Source organism: Protopterus annectens, chromosome 2.part0 (assembly GCF_019279795.1).
Source record: "Protopterus annectens isolate FY-2018-M chromosome 2.part0, PAN1.0, whole genome shotgun sequence".
NCBI lineage: Eukaryota > Metazoa > Chordata > Ceratodontiformes > Protopteridae > Protopterus > Protopterus annectens.
The window spans coordinates 1,231,130,929-1,231,153,932 of record NC_056728.1 but is presented as its reverse complement, the minus strand read 5'-3'; the positions used below and the strand labels follow the sequence as shown (position 1 = coordinate 1,231,153,932).

General features: G+C 38.4%; 1 protein-coding gene across 1 annotated transcript in view; it reads right to left on the bottom strand.

Annotated features, from left to right (window-relative positions):
- Positions 1-23,004, bottom strand: part of GABRB1 (gamma-aminobutyric acid type A receptor subunit beta1) — a 2,653,090-nt gene that overhangs the window by 645,385 nt on the left and 1,984,701 nt on the right. The window contains exons 3-4 of the mRNA XM_044061406.1: positions 17,011-17,145; positions 16,759-16,911 (exon numbers count right to left, since the gene is read on the bottom strand). Of these exons, the coding sequence (XP_043917341.1) occupies positions 16,759-16,911; positions 17,011-17,145 (288 nt within the window). The remainder of the gene's footprint in view (positions 1-16,758; positions 16,912-17,010; positions 17,146-23,004) is intronic.

The window sequence follows — 23,004 nt, the reverse complement described above, 5'->3', positions numbered from 1 at the left end:
TTTTGATTATTAACTATTTTGCTTCAACAACACTTTCTCTCAATAAGTAAGTGGCATGGTGATAGGCGCAGCTGTCACCCCTACATTTGCCAAGTTAATCCTTACTCATAGGTTCATTGGCAATTACTAGGCTAACGGCTTAAGAACCCTTACATGCCTTGCGCAGTTCCAGCTAATGAAATGTTTATAAAAAATAAAAAAAAATAGCTCTTTCATCCACTTATGACTTCAACAGAATCTAGACATACTTTCTCATTCAACAATTTAAATATACACAATTGACTAATCCCAAGTCCCCATAAAACCTTGTGATCTGTACAGCTTGAGAAAATGTGCTTGATCACTTGAAAATATATATAATTATATATAATATAATATATATATATATATATATATATATATATATATATATATATATATATAGCTTTGCAGGCTAATACCAAAACATTAAAGCAGCAGTATTTATATATAGAAATTATTTGCTTAATACCATTAAATAACTGGCATACGCACACTATCTATAGCTTGGCAGCTTCAAATGCTAATAGACATGTAATGCAAATGTTTTCACCAATACTGGTGAAATGATCAGCACATACTCTGTCTTGCCACATCAGCTCCCATTTTTCCAATACTGCTGACCATATCCCTCCTTGTGGGCTTCCATCCACCTTTTCCATTCCTAAGAATTTGAAATCCCCCAAATCTTGACATATACCTTCATGCTTTGCTAAAGCACTATTCTCATCTTTTTTTTGTTGTTGTTAATATCTGTCATATGCTCATAAATTATTTTATTTAAACACCATTCTATTTTCCCAATATAAAATGTGAGGCATGACTCATACCTAGCACAATATACAATACTTGCAGTGCCAGAATTGACACGTCCATTTTTTTTTACATATCCCTACCCAGGGATGTTGGCACTATGTCCTTCTAAAATATAACAAACTCTACCTTTTCTTATGCCAAAACACCATTTATTTTGCTGCTTCTTATATGTGTGTTTCAACCATTCCTTAACGTTAAATATGATTTTATAAACAAAATTTGGTTTGTTCCCAATGTGTTTACCCATCTCCCAGAAATGTTCTATCACCTGACAATGTTCTTCAGTGGTAGCCCTGACCTGGGAAAACTGACTATAGTATTTAATCATCACAAGTTTACCAAAATCCTTATTACTATTTTTTGTAGCTGTTTTTTATGTTTATGCCACTTTCATACAAGGGCTGGTATACTCCAAAGACACTTATATGGGAAACTTCCTCATAAATGTTAATATTTTTTCCTGGTACCCTCTCTCCATAAACATACCTGTCAACACATTCAGTTTAAAAATAATTTGCTGTCCTTCAGAGATTATCTTCTTCACTAGTCTGACAAATTGTCCCTTAACTTGTCTTTTCTTTTGGCCCAGGGGTTATTACTCTCAAAGTGGAGGTAATAATTATAAAAAAAGTTTATTTTCTTTTCTACATATACTTGTAAATTTCCCATTTATACAACCCTTACTGAGTTTAACATTTACGTAATGCATAGAACTTTTATCATATTGGGGAGCAAACCTCAAAAAGCTGGTAGCAGCATTAATATATTGAAGAAATTCTTATAATTGATCTTCATTACTGTTCTATAACTGTCAGATGTCATCCAGGCAGTGAAAATCTGTGCCTCAATACTGGGCATAAGTGCTTTTCCCAATACTGGCACATATTAGGGCTTATGCTGCCCCATAGTTACCCCTGAATTTGATGAAAACATTCACCATCAAAATAAATTACTGTCAAGGATGGCCTCCATAAAGTCATAAACAACCATCAGGTCTGTTGTACTCACCCAATCAAATTCCTTCAAAATATCCCTGAACCATTCCATTCCTATGTCACGTGGAATTACAGAGAAAAAGGTTAACGGCATCAGTTGTGACCAGCCATCCATCCTGATTAAACAAATCTGGGTTTAAAAGGCTCAGAAAATTCCACAAGTCCTTTTAATAGATAGGAGAATAATGCCATGAATGTTTCCAAATTATGTCTATATAAATAGCTAAATATTGTGTTTTTAGATCCTAGGCATCAGCAATGGGCCTAAATGAGGGATTTGACACTCATTTGCATAGTTTTGGATTCCCAGACACTGTAGGTATTTTAGGATGTTATGCATACAGACATTTGAATAAGTCTGATGTAATATAAATAACCTTGACCCAACAAATCATTCAGCATGAATCAATGTTATAATATGCAGTATTAACTTTATTAAAACAAGCAATTGAAAATGTATCTGTAACATATAACAAATCATTCATCTTATAAATGTATTTTACCATGTCTGTAACTAAAAGCCCTTCCCCCTTGACTGGCTTCATTAATCTCACAGTTTCATTAGCAGACAGTTCTTTTAAAATAACCAGTTCCAGTTTTGATACGTTCTGAATCATTCATTGTTTATTGTTCATTGTTTATTTGAACTTGAATACTGTTCCCTTACGTCTCTTTCAACTACTTTTTCAAATAAAAACAACACAGAGTGCAAAAGGGGTTTAAAAGTACTTCTACAAGATTATATTTTATGCTGTTGTCTTTCACTAGCATTCCTCTGGTTGCTCAGATAATTTTTTTTCACAAAGCTACAGAGTTCCAATATACTAGCTACCAAGTCATTTTTAACACTAGGGACAAAATATAAATCTTTTGCAAATAAAGTAAAGACACTGACTTTGTTGATATCTAAGTGGCTACAATTGAAAATCATAAAGTTCTTTCAACACCTTTCAATTGTACCTTTATAAAGAAATATGTTTAGAGCTGTTAACACCTGTATTTCCCTTTTCCATATATTTGGGAGTCTTCAACTGTGCCTTGTTTGACCATGTGTTCCTAAACTGAGGCCTGTCATTGCTCTTCTTCTGGTTTACTAGTCTTTTCAGTTGGCATAGTGGGGGATTGTCTAAAGGGATTCTTCCTGAATTATAGTCTCCTGAGATCCAAAATTATCTGAGTGAGCCCCATTAGAACTTTCACACATACCCATTCTTGAATTTCTCCTAGAGGTTGTAGGCTTAGGATATGCAGTCTTATTGGCATAATCACACTTCTTTCTTTTCAGTTTGTTAAATTTCCTAATTTTAATATTGTTGATGTTCTTGTCCACCCTATCAAAAATAGCTGTGTATTTTACTTTGTCTGCAACAAACAGAAGGTCACTTTTTATACTGTCATTCAACTTCAAACTCTCCTCATGTAATTTCTCCATAGTTATTATATTGTTCTTCATCAAGATTACCATTAATACAAAACATATTTTATCAAAAATGCATTTAACTACTCATATAGACCATTGTCTCACTTAATCAATTAGAACATTTCCATATGCACTGACCTTTTGGGACCATATCTGTTTTTATACAATCATTAAAATATTGTATAAATGCCCATCTGTAATGATTTATATATTTTTGGTAGCCTCTGTTGCAAATCATTCTTAATGGCCTGGTCCTGAGTAACCCACATCCATGCTGGGTCTACCAGCTTGCCTTTTCCAGCCTGTGGACTTACCCCAGAATTGTTGGGACCCATCATGGATCCTAAGTCCAAGTGTTTGGCTGTCTTTGCTTCTGTTTTTTTTTTTCTTTTTTTTTATATATCCTGCCCACTTCCCTCTCCCTGCCTCTGTTTGCTCATTAACCATGTCTAAGGGTAACTCCCTCAATAGACCTCATCTCCCTTTAGGAAGTGTGATGTTATGAAGTACTGCCATCTGTGCCATGGAGATTAGGGCATTACATGTGTACATATACCAGCATAGCTAGCTTTAGTTTTATAAATAATTTTATATTATTTGACTATCACACTGATTTGTACAGATGTTTGAGTTAAAAATATTTTTGTGAAGTTACTTGTGTTAAAAATGGATCAACATTAGGTCTTGCTGGACATTAAGAATGTATGCATGTATTCTAGGTTGTATTGTTGTAAATGATCAAATGTGTATGTTTATCAGAGAACCCTAGAAACGTGGAAAGTTTAAAATTGTGTTATAGCTTTCAGATGCTGCCACAGATCTTAGCAAAGCTCTGTGTGTGTGTATTGTACCAGAGTCAGGTGAAAATAGGTGATTTTAACCTCTATCCAGTATCTGGTTTCTGTGGAACCATTGCAGCAACACTTTAGAATCTGACAGGGAAGATTTCTGACAGGATCTATATCTCACACATCCACACAGACAGAGAGAGAAAGACATCAACTGGCTTTTGCTGTGGTAAGACAATCAACATATATCAGCTTACCTTGCTTTAGTAAGTAGCCAGTGAACAGTAATTCTTTAGTTAGTCAGGGATATTTAGTGAGAATAGTTTAGTATGTTTTCTGCATCTGAGAGAAACTATCCATATTATTTTTTTTATTCTCTGTGGTTGAAACTCTGTTTATTGTATTCAGTATTCTCCTGCTTTCTGTATTATTATTTATCATTAAATATTATAATATCTTTCATTGTGGCTTTAGAGAATACTTTTAACATCTTGAGAGTACTTATGCTTGTTTAAGTGACACTGGGGCTGCTGTTGAAAGCCTTTCTGCTTTAGTCACACTCTACCATTTGTATTAGCATTAATATTAAACAATATAATTGGGTACCCTTTGTAAGAGGCTCAGGGTAGCTGACTGGTGGCAACATGATCACCTCAGAGTTTGGGCAGAAAGGGACACAACTAGAAAATTTGTACTAGCTTTTCCCAGGTGTGTATGTATACGTGTGAAACTCAAATATTCAAGTATGTGTGTGTGTGGGTTCATATTAGAATGACGATTCGATTTTTTCGAATGCGTTTTTGTCAACACATGTAGGGCGAACAGGCAAAACAGCGAAGCAGCTGTTCAGCGAATTCTTTCCTTGGGAAAGAAGTCGCTTGACCGCTTCACTGCTTTGCCTGTTCTGGAGTGTAGTGTGGTCCCTTGTCCATTATAGCTCCCAAGCGTGATTGTGCAACAGTTACCGACCTTAGGGTTAGGGTGCGGGTTAAGGTAAGTGCATATGTATGAAAGTGTTTACTGTTTTTTATTTTGTGTTAGATGTATGGTTCAGTTACGTGTGTGTGTTTTTATGTGTTTACTTTTGTTTTGGGGGGTAGGATTAGGGTTAAGGTAAGTGTGTTTGGAACTGTTTATGTAAATGTGAGAGAGTTACTGACCTTAGGGTTAGGGTTCGGGTTAAGGTAAGTGCATAAGTTTTAAAATGTTTACTGTTTTTTTTTGTTAGATGTATTGTTGGGTTATGTGCATATGTATATTTACTTGTTTACTGTTTTTTGTGGGGGTATAATTAGGGTTAGGGTATGTGTGCATGTGTTTGGAAGTGTTTAATGTTTTTTTTTTTGGGGGGGTTGGAACAGTGATTTCTTTCACCAAGAAATAAATTGCTGTTTGGTGGTTTCGACATTTTCAGCGTTTGCTGAATATTTGTCGATGTAACACCGTTCACTGTTTTCAGTGTTCGGTGTTATAATATGAACCCGTGTATGTCAGCTACTGGGAACAGGGTTACAGAGCTCCAAAGTGGTTAGTGCGGAGTTTTGTGTGGTCTGGAAAGAGAAAGAGAGCCCAGCCACAGGTCTGGAGCATTCTCCCTGTCTCCTCTTAAGGGGAAAATTGTGCTTGGTGCAGGGAGTTCCATCTGGAAATACTGTGTGAATCCATCTTTGCTCTTAGTGACTGTCCTTCACCGGAGTTAGTGGTGAGGACTGAGTCTCCTTGATAGCTGGCACAGAGTAGGGACCCATCACGGGGAACTTCACTGATGAGCACTCTCTCATCCAGGATGGGCACTCCCATCACCCCCTGCCACTCTGTCAGTCACCTGAACTGCTAATCAAACCCAAGTCAGCTGAGCTGTAGTCAGGGCTTTATCCTGCTATGCCACTGGAGTGGCTATCTGTGACAATTTATATTTTGTAATTTTTTTTCATATTCTTTGAGTTGATCATTAAAAGTCATACTTTACATTTGTATAATTTCAACAAAAGAAGTGCCTGACGTGAGTTCTGTATCTTGAGTAAACTTGTTTCTCATCAACATATAAAATGTTCTTAACTATAACATGACCCTGTGTGGTAATAATCACTTTAATTGTTGATATATTTAGTGCAATGTAAACTAAAATATATTCAAACACTTGCATGCTACCAGAAAAAAATAAATAAATAAACAGTGCTTTGATTAAACATTCAACAGTTTGTCCATGTGACAAGACATTTTCTTTCTTTGTACTATATCATGTTAGTGAAATGAGAATTGGTCACTTTCACAATGAGTTAGAAATTAGAGAGCCTTGTCGGCAACGTTGGCGTAAAACCAATTCTTTTCAAAGCTTAAAAGAAGGTGAAATATTAAATGTACCTTGAAGAATACAGTTTCAAAATTGTGTTTTTTATGATTGGTTGATTAATTACATGTGATTTGCTCATCTCAACTTGTTTAAACTGAGTGTTTGGTTGCTGTATCATTCTGATGAAGGCTTTTTAATAATAAAGATGAAAGCAGTTAATTTTCACTTTTGATTACAAAACAATATACTGGGCAAATAACTAAACTTATCATTTGCAATGACCAAAGGCCTTTCTTTCTTTTTTTCAGTACTATAGCCAAAGTTTATTGGTGCTGTATAGGTTTTAAAACCACCTTGTCTTATCCTTTTCCTCCCACTGACAGCTGTTATTTTTAAATACCGTTGTAAGAATTGTGTTGTCACTTTCTTATGTTTGGATTGAGTACACTTTTTCTGCCACTCAATTTTTGCATTATGTCTAGTAATCTTCTGTCCCATAAATGAGAAGACCTTGCTGTTCATCTGTCCAAGCCCTATTTCTGAGTGCAGGCATAGTATGTTAATATTCCAGTCATACTTCTCTGTGTTTCATGTGTCTATGACTGCTACAATATCAGGTGGTGTCCTCCTATCAGACCTAAGATAGTCTTAATGCAAACTCTGGGCACTACTGGAAATTACCCTCATTGGTTGGTATTTATACCACTTTTTGTTATATCTCTGCCTCACTGTATTTATATTTGGAATTTAAGCTTTTCTTCTTTGTTATTGTCAGCTCATCTTCTATTACATACAGAAATGCAATGCTGCCTGTGGAAGAAGGCTTGGTGCCTTTTGAATCTGCTGAAATATAGCAGCTGGCACATATGCAGATCACTGTTCCCTGCTTTGTTTCAACTCTACTTTCATCTGCATAATTGAATTCTTCTGATAACTTTCGGTATACCACTGTTTTCAGCAATATACTCCAGTGCCTCATCATCCTTTTTGTAAAAGTAGTATTTGTTTAAATTTCTTCTATATGTCTTCTGCTTTCTAACTCCTATCCATGTCATCTTCTCCTTTACGCTGTCCTTGTCACAGGCTTGTCTTTGTATTGACTCCTAATGATATGGTGCGCTCTACTGACAACTGTCCTTGTTTTTATTTTACAATGCAACAAGCTGAGTGTGTCTTTCTTCATATGTCTACACAATCTTTCTCTTTAGTATTCTGGGTAAAAGTAATAAGAACTCTTCCAAAAGACACAGCTAAGTATAGTGTCATTCCTCCTAGGGAACTCTATATCCCCAAGAATATTTTCCGCTAATGTTCTCTCTCCATCTACCCTTTGAAGGATACATTATTTCCTTGAATTTCCTCTGTGTTGTGTAAATAGTCATATAGGTTCTTAGGTAGGTACTAGGCTATTGGCCCTAGGGCCTGTATAAGCCTAACCAAAAAGGTACCCTGGCTTTTGCCACCAAAGAAAATTATTTTCCTATGCCCCTGTCGAGCATAGACACAGACGTGATCCCCGGGGTGAATTTCCTATTTCCCATCCAATCATCAATATTTTTCTTGAAGAGTGCTAATGAGGAGCTTTGTTTGATATAGATAGGTAGTTTGTTACAGAATATGGGAAGTCTCTGGGACAGGACTCTATCCCTCCAGCATGTTCTGTTTATTGTGGTGACAAGGTTTAGGTACCTAGAGTGTGTAGCTCGGAGGGATTGGGATTTCTTTAAGTAGAGCATGTACAACAGCTCTGGGTTTGACATAGCTTCGTATGTTAGGCAGAGATCACCTCTGAGTAGGGGATATGCAACGGAGTATAGCTGGAGTTTTTTCAGACAGTCTGTGTAGGGCATCTGTTTGAGGCTGGTAATCTTCTTTGTGAGGTATTTCTGCGGCCTTTCCAGTTGTTGTAGATGTCTTGTGAGGTACATACCAAATGGGGCGTTGTACTCTATAATGGGTCTAATGAGTGACAAGTAGAGGGGAACAATGACCTCTTTTTTCCTGGATGAGAAACCTTTTGTGATGAGGTGTGCCACATAGAAGGATTTCCTGACTACTGTGTCGATGTGATTATCAAAGGAGAGACTACTGTCCACTTGTGTCCCAAGGTCTCATCACACTTTCGGTGTTAAGTATACTACCGCCTATGTAGTAGTTCATGGGTACAGAGTTTTTACCAAAGGGAATGACATGCACTTTTTGGCATTGAGATTGAGGCCATTGCTTTGATAGCAGGCATCTGTCTCAGTGAGGCCCTTTTGTAGGACGTCCACATCGTTAGGAGTTTTGATTATGGCTCCTAGTTTGCAGTCATCTGCGAACTTCATTAGCCAAAGACCTTCTGTGTTAGTCTGTACTTCAGAGAAGTAGATACCAAACAGGAGAGGACCCAGGACTGAACCCTGTGATACTCCACTTGTCACTGGTCTGAAGTCGGATTTGGAATCTGCTACTTTCACAGTGTGGGTTCTGTCAGTGAGCCAGTTGGCAACCCATCTTGTGACATAGGGATTTATACATAGTTTACTGAGTTTATCTATAATTCCAGAGTGGGGGATGGTGTCAAAAGCCTTGGCGAGATCTAGATAGGGTGTGTGAACCACCTTACCCTCATCTACAGATCTTTGGTGACTGCTCCAAAGAAGTGTATCAGGTTGAGGAGACATGATCTGCCTTTTACAAAACCGAACTGGGTGGGGTCCAGAGTTTTGAGATTACCAATGTCTTTGTTTATAAGTTCCATGATGATGCATTCCATGGCCTTGCAGACCAGGCTCGTTAGGCTAATGGGGCGGTAGTTCCCAGGGTCCGTGGTGGCTCCCCCTTTGTGGAGTGGGATAACCATCGATGTGCACCATTCTGTGGGCACAAAGCCTGAGGTGAGGCTATGACTGAACACGGTACTTAGGTGGGGTGCCAGTTTGTTCTGTAGTTCATGTAGAACGCAGCCTGGGATGTTGTCAGGTCCCATGGATGCTGTGTTCTTGGCTTTGGAGAGTGTGTTTTTTACCTGTGCAACTGTGATTACAGGAAGTTTGCATTCTTCCGGTACAGAGATGGGACCTTTAGTGGGTGGGCGGGGGGGGGGGGCTAAAGTTAGCACTGAACGTATCAGCCAGGATGTTGGCAATATCAGTTGGTTCTGTATATTTAGTGCCATTGTGCTGTAACTCAGAGCAGATCTGAGTGTTGCCATTGAGAGTCTTGACATAGCTATAGAATGCTTTATGGTTGTCTTTAGAATCAGTGGCGATTTTGTTTTCATAACTAGCTTTGGAGGATTTTATGAGGGATCTCAGCTTCTTATTGAGGCTGACCAGGGAGTTCCTCCAATCATAAGATTTTACTCTTTTTTGCAACAGTTTCTTTCATCTGTTGTAGAGTTTGTTTATGGCAGTGGACCACCAGATTAACTTCCTTTTTTTGGAGGATAGCATCTTGGTTCTGTGAGGGATAGCACGATCCATGCACTCGTGTAAGTGCTTATAAAGTGCATTTGTGTAGGATTCAGCAGTCATACCTCTATTGTCCGTCTGCATGGGTGTCATGAAGTTTGCTACTTCTGTCTTAAAAAACTTAATAGAAAACACAGAATTAAACCAAGCCATAATTGTAAGGTAAAATAAATAAATAGTAGACAAGTAAAGTCCATAGGAGATGAGTGCTGTCTTAAGAAGCATGAAGTTGGCTTTGAAGTAATTTTTTACAGTGGTTTCCCTAATGGGGGGTGAAGGCGGGATGTGGATGTCTAGGGTGATTAGCTTGTGGTTAGATCTGACCGAGAAATTGACCTCTGGTGTGGAACACCAGTCGCCCATGTTGGTAATAACCAGATCTAGGATATTGCTGCCCCTGGTGGGGGTGTGGCTAAGTTGATCCAAGGCAGTGGAATTTATGAATTCCAGAAAACGTTGAGCAAAAGAGTTGGTACATGAGTAGTTTTCCCAGTTAATGGTGGGGTAGTTGAAATCAGCCATTATTAGGGTGTTGGGTTGTACCCTAATATTTTCCAGTGTATCAAGAAATGAGGCGTGGGAATCCTGGGGCATGATGGGGGATCTGTAGCAAGCTACAATTTGGATTGCGGTCTTGCCCAGAGTTAGTTGCACTTGGATAATCAAGGATGCATTATGCTGAGCAACTAGCCTGGAGGTGTGGATATCCTTAATGAATATGGACACGCCTCTGCCTTTAGTGTGTCAAGTCCAGGTTAGGTGGCCAAAAGGTGTGGTATGAATTATAGCCTAGTAATGCAGGGGTGATCTCTGGAGCCTTGAACCAGGTCTCTGTTACTGCACAGATGTCAATGTTCCCCATTTTAAGGAGTGCCTCGAGTGAGTGCATTTTGAGGTTTAGACTTCTAACATTGAGTAACATTACTCTCAGATTTTGCTTGCTTGTACCTGTTACAGTGGTGAATTTGTCATTTGAACCTTGCCTAAAAAAGGCCATATAGGGGTGGCAAGAGCCTTAGCCAGTATCCGGAATCCCAAGGGCGACAGGTGCAGGCCATCTCTGGCAAAGCATCATGGTCTGTCGATCATGTCATCCCAGGCAGACAGATACTGGATCCACTTGGAATGACACCAGAAGCTTAGCCAATTGTTGAAGTCAATCATTTTGTCCTTGTACTGTGGTATCATTCTGGGTGATGGCAGGATGCTACTCAGGGCTAGAGTCATACCTGTCTGGGCTACAAGATCCATATCTCTTTTCATGTAGTCCAGGGAGGTACGTCTTTTGCCTTCAGTTCCAGCTGATACTAATGACTTTACATTTTCCCTGCAAATTGCATCAGAACTTGTTGGGTATTGGCCTGAAAATATAACAATTGTTCTCTTATATATCTACTAAATAAGCTGATCTTACTCTACTTACATGAGGGATTACCTTCCAAGACATGGCAGACATAACTTTTCCCAGTATTCAGTCTTGCTTTGATTTTTTTCTATAGATGGTTTCTGTCTTGTATCATTAGTGGATAAGCTGACCTTGTATAAAAAATGAGTATATAGTCTACCAAGATATAGCAAACATAACTGTTCCCAACATTTAGTCTTGTTAAAACCATTTCTCTGCCCAAATTGGACTAACTGCTATTCTTTGTTTCCCCAAACTCCACCAAGTTAGCTCTTTTGGTAGAGTATTTTATAGTAAAAGTTATGTGTTAGTAGAGAAATATTTCACTTCCACTTTGCTAGTGTACTGCTGTTTTTCTCTATTCGGTATTTCTTTTTTGTATTATTTCCCTATGCGTGCTGAGTCTAAAATGACAAACATACATATAACAGACACAATATAACAACATTGCAAGTAGTGCAAGGCAGTATATTTCATTAAAGAGGAACACACACAGTTACACAGATAAAGACAGCTAGGCAGGTGCACACACACATACACACACACACACACACACACACACACACACACACACACACACACGCATGCAAGTATTTAACAAACATGAACAGTTCTCGTAGGTATTCGCACAGTTTAAGTAAGAGCAAGCTACATAACCAGCTCTTTGGCTGAGTTCTTACAGGTTGGGTAAAGATATGACAGAAATGGGCTGCCTTGGAGTAGTAAGGCCATATACCAGAAATTATGATGGTTTGACTGCATAAATTTGCATCTTGAAACTTGTTTGCTTTAGGAGCCGAAAGACACCAGCAAAAAACTAGCTCAGCAATGACTTGACCTGAAAGTGAATACAGACCTCAAAAAAAAAAAAAAAATAAAATAAATAAATATATATATATATATATATATATATATATATATATATATATATATATATATTTGGCAGTAAGTAAAGATTGTCATCCTCATTGTTATGACTCAAAACATCATCATTAAGCATAGGGGATAACTACTGGTTCGTAATGGGTACAATGATTGCTTGCCTCAGGTAGCATGTATCTTATCAACATGTGTTTTTTTGGAAATAGAAGAAACAGATACCAGGTGTCACCTCAATTTCTCCAGCTTCTACTCCACTTATTATCATATGGGTAGGGCTGCCACTGCAGGAAGGTAAAAGAGATTCTGAGACTACACTGACAAGAAGTATAAACTCTACTCCCAGAACCACCTAGGTGGACCTGTCATGCAGAGTGGGAAAGGAATTATAAACTACTGTGATTGGAAGGGAAAAGGAGCAAGGTCAACTGTAGTGTCACATATGTTGGTTGCATCATATTTTTTTGATATTCCCTAACCAACCTTCTAATGTACTGGGCTTGACATCATAACTGGATGCTCAAGAGACACTTCTCCATCTGTCTGATGACGTATCACCTATACGTCCTGCCACCCCCCCAGCATGCATTGTCAAAACTCTCACAGTTCTTTGTCATGACTGGGACTCCAATGCGTTACCCATATGTCCCTAGCACATCAGTATAGTCAACCTCTGAGGGTAGATAAATAGGCAATGACCCTACATTTCTGACCCCTCCTTATGCCAGCTCCCAGAGATGCCTGAATTACTAAACAAACTCGGATTGCTTGGGTCATAGCCAGGACTTTATCTCACTCCAAAAATTATGTTGGCCTGCTAAAATATTCAGAACTTTGTGAACACCTATGGTTAGCTTAATGACAGAAACACCAGATCACATGAACAGAAAACTATTTTGTTGCAGTGACATGACATTCTACATGCAAAGTAGTGTGGGTATTAAATGTACACTACTCTACCATTGTTATTGTTACACACACACACACACACACACACACACACACACACACACACACACACACACACACACACACACACACACACACACACACACACACACACACACAAAGACTGTAGTACAGACTACAGACATCAATGACTACAACACAACATTCCAATCAGAAATGTAAATTACACAGTATCAACTCAATATCTGTTCTAATAAAGTGGCATCATCATTCCATCTGGAATTCTTTTTAGTGTGTCCACTGTATTTAAGCAGCTAACCATCACTGTAGTCACTGGTGGCTTTGTAGACACCTCAGGTTACTGCTTTTCAATCATTCATTCATTAAGAATTTAACTGGTAATACGATCATGAGTATGAACACAGTCTCTGTGCTGATTTAAGTGTGAGATGCACTGAGTCACATTCTGAGCAGGTAAAGCTGGGTCACAGAGTGCATTTAGCTGGCATTTTTTCCAACAATTCAATTTTATATTGTGAAAATAACCCAGATCGATATAGGTGCTTACAATTCCTCTGTTGTAACAAACCTTCCTTTGTTCTGACATCAGTTCTTGGTGTATTGGACATTCTAAAAATTACTTTTTGTTGTGTTGAATGTCTGACATTTAGAAACGTAATGTACAATGTTTTCTGGTTTCAGCACTGGTAATACCTTAGCTGTGCTGTCAAAACAGGACTTGTGTTCTTCCTGTGTAGCCTGCCATGCTGCTTGTACGTTAGGAATCTATTCTGGTTGCAAAAAAGGCTGGTGTTTCTACTAATTTTGCTCTCGCTATCCTTTTCATGCACTGCTGAGAAGAGCGACCGTCCTGATGGTTGAAGAATGGCATTTGTGTACACAAGAATCCTAAAATAACAGTCCTTAGCAGTCCTGCTTTGAGCCTGCAATGCATTTTCTCGTACATGTTCTCTTTTTGAATCACTTTAGTTGCTCATTTCATTGAGGTTAATGGGGGAAGAAGTAATATGTGTGATCTCCTATTCTCAAGAAAATACTTTGAAGTCATGGCTTACATATTGTGGAACCCTGAATTTGATAAGAACATCAAGAATACATGTCATTAAAAAACAGAGTTCAGCAATGTTATGACAATCTGTGAAGACGTATTGTTGAGTTTTCCCTTCCCACTTTGCCAAGGCTGGTCAACTTGGGCTGGTAGTGTGAGTGGAGTTTTCACTTTCTCCTAGTATAGTCCTGCAATACAAGCCAGCATTTATAAGATACTATCTATAAACTGGAAGAGATTTTAAGCAACTTTACTCCAAGGATGACCTAAACTTTCAGGAACAATCATGACATTATGGAGTCATTTTTATGATAAAAACTTCAAATATAACAGGTTTTGCTACCAAATTGTGTACTGCACTTTGGGGCAGATGGCTTGAGCTACAGAGATTGCATAGTACAGTTTCAGGGCACTAACATTTCAGTTATACCCACAGTGACATAATGCAGATAGAAACATGCCACTTGTAATGGTATCCAAGATCCTGATGTACCAATACAGCAGTTATTTTAACAATGTAGTTTGTTGGCCAGAGCAGCTTGCATATTCCTCTACAGGTAATGGTCTCAGTAAATTAAATCTACTTCCATGGTGATTTTAGTGCATCTATCTTTCGTGGATGTTTCTACTCACTGGGTGGTGTCTGCACATGTTTTGGTGGCTGCACATGGTGGCAGTGATGTGGCATTATTAGTGATCATGCTGTGCATTCAATGACTATTTCCCATATGATTTTGTCCAGTCCCCTACTGTGTGATACTGCACCATTCTAGAAGCAAGACACAAGAGAGAGGGGGAATACATGCCTGTTAAATGTACATGGTCTCACAATAGTAAGATGCTCCTTTTGCAGAGTGTCTGTGAGTACAGCAATGTGGTGACTTCCTATGGCTACTGCATTACCTCAGTAGGCACATCACTGATCTGGATGACAAATGCCTGCTGTACCAAAGTCCTGCTGACTCTGGCCTAGTATACATTGCACATATGCTGGCAATACAACACTGAATCATGCAGCAGGTTGGCTCTGGAACAAATTAACTCTAGGCCCATATCAGTTTGATGCATGGAGACTCTTTCTGAATCTCACCCTTTAAGCATAAAGTATGTTTGATTTAAAAAAGAGCCAAATATCAGAAACTGATATTTTTCCCATTTTTTTTTGAAAAATGCATGGTATTTGTATAAAAGTATAATTTATTTTTCAGGTATTTATATGCTGAACAATATTTGTGTTCACAGTATTTTGCTTTCATGGTTTGTTTTAAAGGTATTCACAACAGTGTCCTAAGAAATACAGAAAGCATTTTTTGTATCTCATTCTGCTTATCACTAAAGAACCCACATATCTGTATACTTTATTTTTTAACACCTGCTGTAGGACTTGCCAGTGTCTCCATTTGTTGTACACCATAGGCTTATTTTTTCCTTTGGGTTGAGAGATGGGCATCTTTACACTGGGCAGGAGTGTTAAGGCCCATTTATTGCTGTCCAGAGATCCTGATCAGCCTATTTGTTCCCTGGAAGTATGAGTCAGGAGTGAGGGAATAGGCCAGATGCTGGTTGTACAGTGGACCGTCCCTGATATAAATGCTTTCCATAGGTATCTTATGGACTTTGCAGTGGCTCCTGGTTGGGGAGAGGCATGCATGATTCAACACGTCTGCACCACATCCTAGCAGTACAATCACATGAGCAACAGCAAGAGCCTACCTGATCCCTTCCATTAGCAAGTGCAGTCCATTGGTAGATGTTGCTAATGTAATGGCCCTAGGGCCCTAGCCACTAACGTCCTTCTCAGGATAGACAAGCTGGAGATACCTGGTCAAGTCCATACAAATTTAGGTTCAACAGACACATGCAGACATTAACCAAAAAGGACAAAAGTAAAATCAGAGGTGATCCAGAAAGAACTTTTTAAAACAGCAGTTTAATGGCAATTACAAGACCCAGTCATTGTTTTAGCAAAACAATCCCATCATGTTTGTTGACCACCTGTGACTTGACTTCAGTTGCTTAGCCCATCATCATCATCATCATCATCATCATCCTCAGCTCCAGTCTGGTTCCTTCACTCTTCTAGTATTAATTGAGTATGCATCAACTGGTTTGTAGCTAGGACTTTACCCCTCTATGCTACGTGTCTGGTCAGTTTCACAGCACTTTTGTGCCACATGTTATGTAGGAACAGAATCACAGTAGCAGTGGCAGAATGCAGACTGTTCTCTGTAACTAATGATTATGAAATGTACTCATAACAATGTTAATCTTGTGCCAATGGTACCTTACATAGTGTCAATTTTAACAATTCTGTCTTAGCATTTTCAATGTATTTTAAACCTATAAATGCAAAACTGAAATAAACCTTTTGAAGACAGACCAAGCAAGATAAACTGATGGCACCTCACTACTGAGTCACATGTATCTGTACAGCTTGCACAGTATGTTTTGGTCAAAGATTTTTAAATATTTTTTCTGTAACCTCTTTCAAACACATAATCAACTAGTATCTTCCATGTGTTTTTCCCTGTAACCTGAAACAGAATGAAATACTACCACCTCTCCTTTTATATTAATTTTACATTAATTATCTTTAGAAGTGTTAACTTATACCTGCAGTGGAAAATGTTTATATGCACCCCAAACAATATTTTATTTAGTTTTTGTCAGATAATTGTTGCAGTGCAATTAAGTATGTCACATTGCATTACCTAGAGCCACTCTTGCTGCAGACGCATCGTAGTTGATCCAGAAGGATACAAAGGACAGAATCGTTATCAGAATTGAAGGCATGTACGTTTGTAAGATGAAGTACCCAATGTTTCTCTTGAGGCGGAAGCTAAGGGACAGTCTAGGATAAGACCCTGTATAAGTAATAAAACAAAATATCATTCGACTCTATCCAGCAGCAGCTGAGTGCAAATTTATTGAAGAGATACAGTTTATGTAACTAAGATTTTTACCTGTTGCAAAAACAACTTTCTTGGACACCATGTTGTAGTGAACGATGGAGAACTGAGGCAGTTCAATGTTTTCAACGCCTTTCACCGGATGGTCTCCTGTCCAATAAAATTCAATGTCATCTGTAGTATATCCATCTAAAGCAAAACAAAAGGTAAGGACCCATGAAATTCTTAGTGGAAGATTGCATAAAGTCCTCTTTGAAGTACAGTGGAAAACAATTAGTATTAGTCTAATTTATCATACAGACTGGGAATTCATTTTCCATTCCTCTTTTTCTTTTTTATAAAACATGCTAATTGCATCAGAGTTTCTGTTTAATAAGTATTAGAATTGTAGAAGATATGTTAACTTTATTCCATTACAGGAGATAGTGTGAAACAACAAATCTAACTTCATTAAACAGTCTGCAAATGGATTCTCTTTGTACCTAGAATTGTTGAACATTTTCACCAGAAATTATGTCTACCGAAATGACAACAAGAAAATGAAACTAGCCTTTCTATGTAAAGTACAATGATTATAGAGAGCTAGGACATGATAGTTACAAATCATCACAGGATTATACAGTAAGGAAAAGAGAGAGAGAGAGAAAGTGAAAGTGAGACAACAAAATGTAGCTGGACACCAGCAAGGCTTTGTAGAACTGAGGGCTGTTTTTATTCCGTATTCAGCATGACCATCATAGTGATCATGATTAAAATGCAGACTATCACTGGAAGATATCTGGAATTATGACTTAGTACTAAACAGATGCCAAGAAAGACAAGTCTGATATCTCTCTGAGTAGCAGGAGCAATAAAAAATATTCATGATACTCTGCATGCAATCGTACAATTTCCCAACATCCTAAACCTTTAAAAAAGCATAACATGTTCGTTCAAAGTGTTATTTAGACATAATGTAATTCCTCACTGCTTATTACAGAAATGCATCTGGACTCATGTACCTGTTTATTTACTTCAAAAGATCAATCGGTAGCTGAAAACGACTGATAATTTCATTCAGCATATAACATGTTAGATAAGTAAACCTCTCAATTTCACCCTTTAAAAGTTTACTACATATCAACACTTACCAAAATTTAAAGGAATCAAAATACTCGTTTCCATGACAACACTGAGTTACAGGTACTATGATCCACCTCGTGGCTCTTGATGTTCTTTACCTTATATATACATGTATATATATAAATATATATATATATATATATATATATATATATATATATATATATATATATATATATATATATATATATATAGCTCTAATTTCATTAGACGGAAGTACCGATCAACCGAATTCTACTTACCCGAGCTGAATCCACTGAAACACCACTTCAACGAACAAACAGACTGCCAAATTATTTTCACAAGGAAAGGAACCACTTGACCACCATGGAAACCAAACGAAATGGAGGAAAAGTAAGTCCAGCAAAGTGGGGGACTTCACCCTCCCCACACCACCCCTACTTAAATATACCAACTCCGAGATCACACTACACAGAAGACAGGGCACAGTTCACCATGGTGGTCAAGTGGTTCCTTTCCCTGTGAAAGGAATTTGGCAGTCCATTCATTCGTTGAAGTGGAGCTTCTGTGGATTCAGCTCAGTTAAGTAGAATTTGGTGGACTGTACTTTTGTCTAATGAAAGTAGATCCATATATATATATATATATATATATATATATATATATATATATATATATATATATATATAAAGGAATGGTAGAACAATATCCATTCATTCATTAATCCAGAATGGCTACTACAGTTTTAGTATCTACATTCACCAATGAAAAATGTTGCTGAAGTTTCACCACTGAGGAGCTCTTATCTAGGTAGATGTTACACTGACTCAAGGTTTCACTTGGACCTTGGGATGGGCTTCTTCAATATCATAAAGTAGATTTAACAAGAAGAGGACAGGCCTCCTTAGAAGGCTGTTATAAAACTCAGGAAAATAGCCATTTATATGTGGACATGTCTGGGTTTTATATAGTGGTTTGCCATTTATCAAGTAATATGCAAGGAGACCTGGAGTTCTAAAAGACCTCATATAGAAGTCAAGGTTTGCAGAAAGTATAAGCATTACTATTAGTACAAGTTATTGGCATTGGATGCAGAATACCATGGGCTGCTTCAAATCCTGTTTGTTGCAAAGCTACCTCTCAGCATTCTTTATATTCATACTTAGTCATTCACATCAAGTGCTGTTTACCTTAACTCATTTCACCAGCAGAGAGGCAGCGTGATGTTCTTGTCAGGCAGTGTGTTATAAATGTAAATCACTACCGTGAGCTAATAGAGCAAAATTGCTAGGATTGTAATTTTAACAGATGAAACACGGGGCTAACAAAATAATAAAATACAACAAAAATTTATATTGTATACTGCAACTGCTTTGCATTCACATGTGAGTGCAAATGACTGTCCCTTTGTACTCTTTGACAGCATCCATGTGTACATATCATGCTCACCTCCATCAGTGACTGCACACTCAGAGTAAAATATACATTGCCAGTTGTGTCAGGGTCCCTCATTGGGATTTCCTGTAGATAAATAAATTCAGTTTTGTTCAAAATGACAAATCAAGAAGTGGTGCTTATCTTGCTGATAATGACCTATGAAGAGGAAGTTCAAAACACTGCCCCTGAATTGCATTCAGGAGGCATTTTGAGGCAAGGGAAATGTCAGAATTGCAAGAATTATTCTGATATGCCAAATGAGAGAAATAGGTATAGTACCATCTTTTGGAAAAATTGATAAATATGACTCATCTCAAGACTGTTTACTGCACTGTGTTGGCAGATGCCATGTCAGACCCTAGCACCTCAAGAAGAAGAGGAAATAGACGGAGTTAAAGAAGAATGACAATGCCTCAGAACAGCATGCGTGAGGGCTACAGGTCATATTTGCAGTCAAGTCAGGTGTGGAAGTAAGGTATATGAGGAAAGCTGGTGCTAGAATGCAGAAGTCCAAGAAGTCATCAAAAAAGTAAGAATTACAGGAAAAAGTTGAAGATTTAAAAGACAGACCAGGCTTAGAAGGAATACTTTTTGGCTAACAATGAGTGTAAGGCAGGATTTGCAATAGCAAAGAACAAGGCATCAGAAGTCCAATACTAACGTCTGGATAGCAAGTCAGTAGCTGGCACAAAGAACCTATATCAGGTTGCAAGGCAAACATAGAAAGATAAAAAGAGTAGTCAGACACCCTTCCTTAGGGGTGCCAGCAAAAATCTGCTCACCAGTTCACAGGACATCAAAGGCAAATGGAAGGAATACTTCCAGCAGCTTCTGAATGAAGAAAACCCCACAGAAGCTGCACTGCCTCAGACACAGCCTGTGATGAAAGAAAAGGAGGGGCCCACCCTAGAAGAAGTAAGAGCAGCTCTAAGTAAAAGAAGTCAGGGAAACCAGGCTCAGATGAGGTCACAGCAGATATGATAAAAATATTAGATAAGACACAGGAGAAATGTCTCCTGAGGGTACTCATAGCTGTAAGGAGAAAAAGGCTTACATCAAATAAGTGGAGAATAATAAGATTAGTACAAACGTTCAAATGTTCAAGAACAAAGAGTACATTCACAACTGTGGGCAGTACAGAGGTATCAAACTACTATTACTCTGCATGAAAGTTTTGAAGAGAGTGATTGATAAATCAGTACACAGAGTAGTAGAAAGTAAGATGGGAGATTAGCAATTTGGCTTCAGATCAGGATGCAGCACAACTGACCCAATGTTTGCAGTGAGACAGATAGTCGAGAAGAAGATAAGAGATGAGGAAAGTGTCAAACTGGGCATTCCTAGACTTGGAGAAAGCATATGACAAGGTTCCAAGAAAGGTGACTTGGGCAGTCCTGTGGTGGTGTAAAGTCCCAGAAACACTAAGGCGATGTACAAGGACCCAGTGACTCAAATATGAATAATGTTTGGTCTCACAGAAGGGTTCTCAGAGGGACTGGGCATGCACTGGGGTTCATCTCTGAGCTCACTGTTGTTCATATTGGTGATGGAGTATATTAGCAAAGAGGTCAGAGGGTCAGATCAACAAAGTTGCCATATGCAGATGATGTGACATCACAGGCAGACTCTGAGCAAGAACTTCAGCAAAGGATAGAGGAAAAACTGAAGGCACATGAGATGAAACTGAGTGCAAATAAGACAGTTGTAATGACAGCAAATGGGGGAAATCAGAAGAAATGAGATATAAGGGAAAAGAGTGGAACAGGTTAATACCTTCAAGTATATGGGAGGGGTGGTTGAGGAGAAGGGAAGTCTGAATGAAGAGGTTAAAGCTAGAATCAGATGGACTGCCACCAACTGGCATAGAAGAATGCCAAAGAAACTGAGAAGTAAGGTGTACAAAACAGTGTTACATTCAGTGCTACTGTAAGACAGTGAAACCTGGGCAATAAAGGCAGCACAACAGGTGAGGAAGCTAGAGGTGATGAAGTAGAAGTACCTGAGATGGGTGGTAGGCTGCACACAGTGGGACACACAAGGAAATGAGGGAATAAGAGCAGAAGGAAAAGTAGCTCCATAACAGAAAAGGTCAAACAGAACAGATCACTTTGGTTCAGGCACATGTGCAGAAAATCAGAAGACAATCTGATGAAGAAGATTTGGGACAGACAGGAAGAAGGCAACAATAAACAAGGGTGTTCAGCAAAGAGATGGGTGTGACAGAAGACCTGAGACAGTCGAAAAAGGTAGGGGAGTGGCACCGAATTCTGACAGATGAGATGACACCCTGACCCCATGTAGAAAACAGGAAAGGGGGACTGATGTTAGACCCTGTCTGTGGTCAAAGATATATCCAAAAATTAGAATAGTCTATGAACTGCTAGAAGGTAGATGACATCTAGTTTAAGGACATTTTGGAGACCAATAAACTGATGGAATAAAGCCTACCATTTTCTGAATATTTCCTCCCTACATATAACATCCCCATGGGATCCATGGATCTCTGAACATTTTAGAATTGGACCTATAGATAAACACGTGGGTATGCCTTACATTTATACATAAGAAGTGTTATCAAAATGGAAAAAAATGTTTTGTTATCCCCTGAAACCAGTTCTGCATCTTTCCAAGGAGGTGAAGGACTCATGCTTGCACATTGCCTATGCTACCTTTTTTGAAGTGTTGAAGAATTTTGTACCCGTTTCTGTTAGCCTATGAAATGCAGTCAGAACTGTAACTGTGGATAACAGTAGCATATGCGCTGATATTTTTGCAATCCCATACTAAATGCATGTTTTATCTCAGCTTACCCTTCCATTTTTAGATTAGTTGAATATTGGAATATAAATTGCAAAGAAGCATTTTTTCTTAGTCTAGCAATGAAGGTAATACCTCTTTGATCTTCCATTTTCAAAGGTGGCCAATACTACACTTTATAGTTGCCATCTGTATTCAGTTTGTCAACTCTTCTTTTAACCTGTTGGAAGAGGATTCACTCACATCTATCCATAAAATCCTATTCCATTTAGTCCCCATAACAGAACTTCAAATCAAAACCTATAATAAATAGCCCCGATAAAAACAAGAACATATGGTGTAAACACTACATTTCACAACTATACAGCTCAAAAAAAAATGCACACACACACACACTCATATATGTGTGTATATATATATATATATATATTTTTTTTTTTCTTCTTCTTTTGGCTTTTCCCAGTTAAGGGTCACCTCAGCAGATCACCTGTCTGCTCATGACTGGTAGTGGAGATTTACAGTGTCGAGTTGCCAGCCCGGCACCCAACCTTCCACAGGAGGCACACATATGCACATACTCATTCCTAGGGCCAATTTAGAGTGTTAAATCCACCTACAGCATGTCTTTGGGATTTGGGAAGAAACTGGAGCACCCGGAGGAAACCCATGTGACCACAGGGAGGACATGCAGACTCCACACAGAAGGCACCCCAGCCAAGGATCGAACCGGAGAATCTCTTGCTTTGAGGCAGCAACGCTAACCGCTGCACC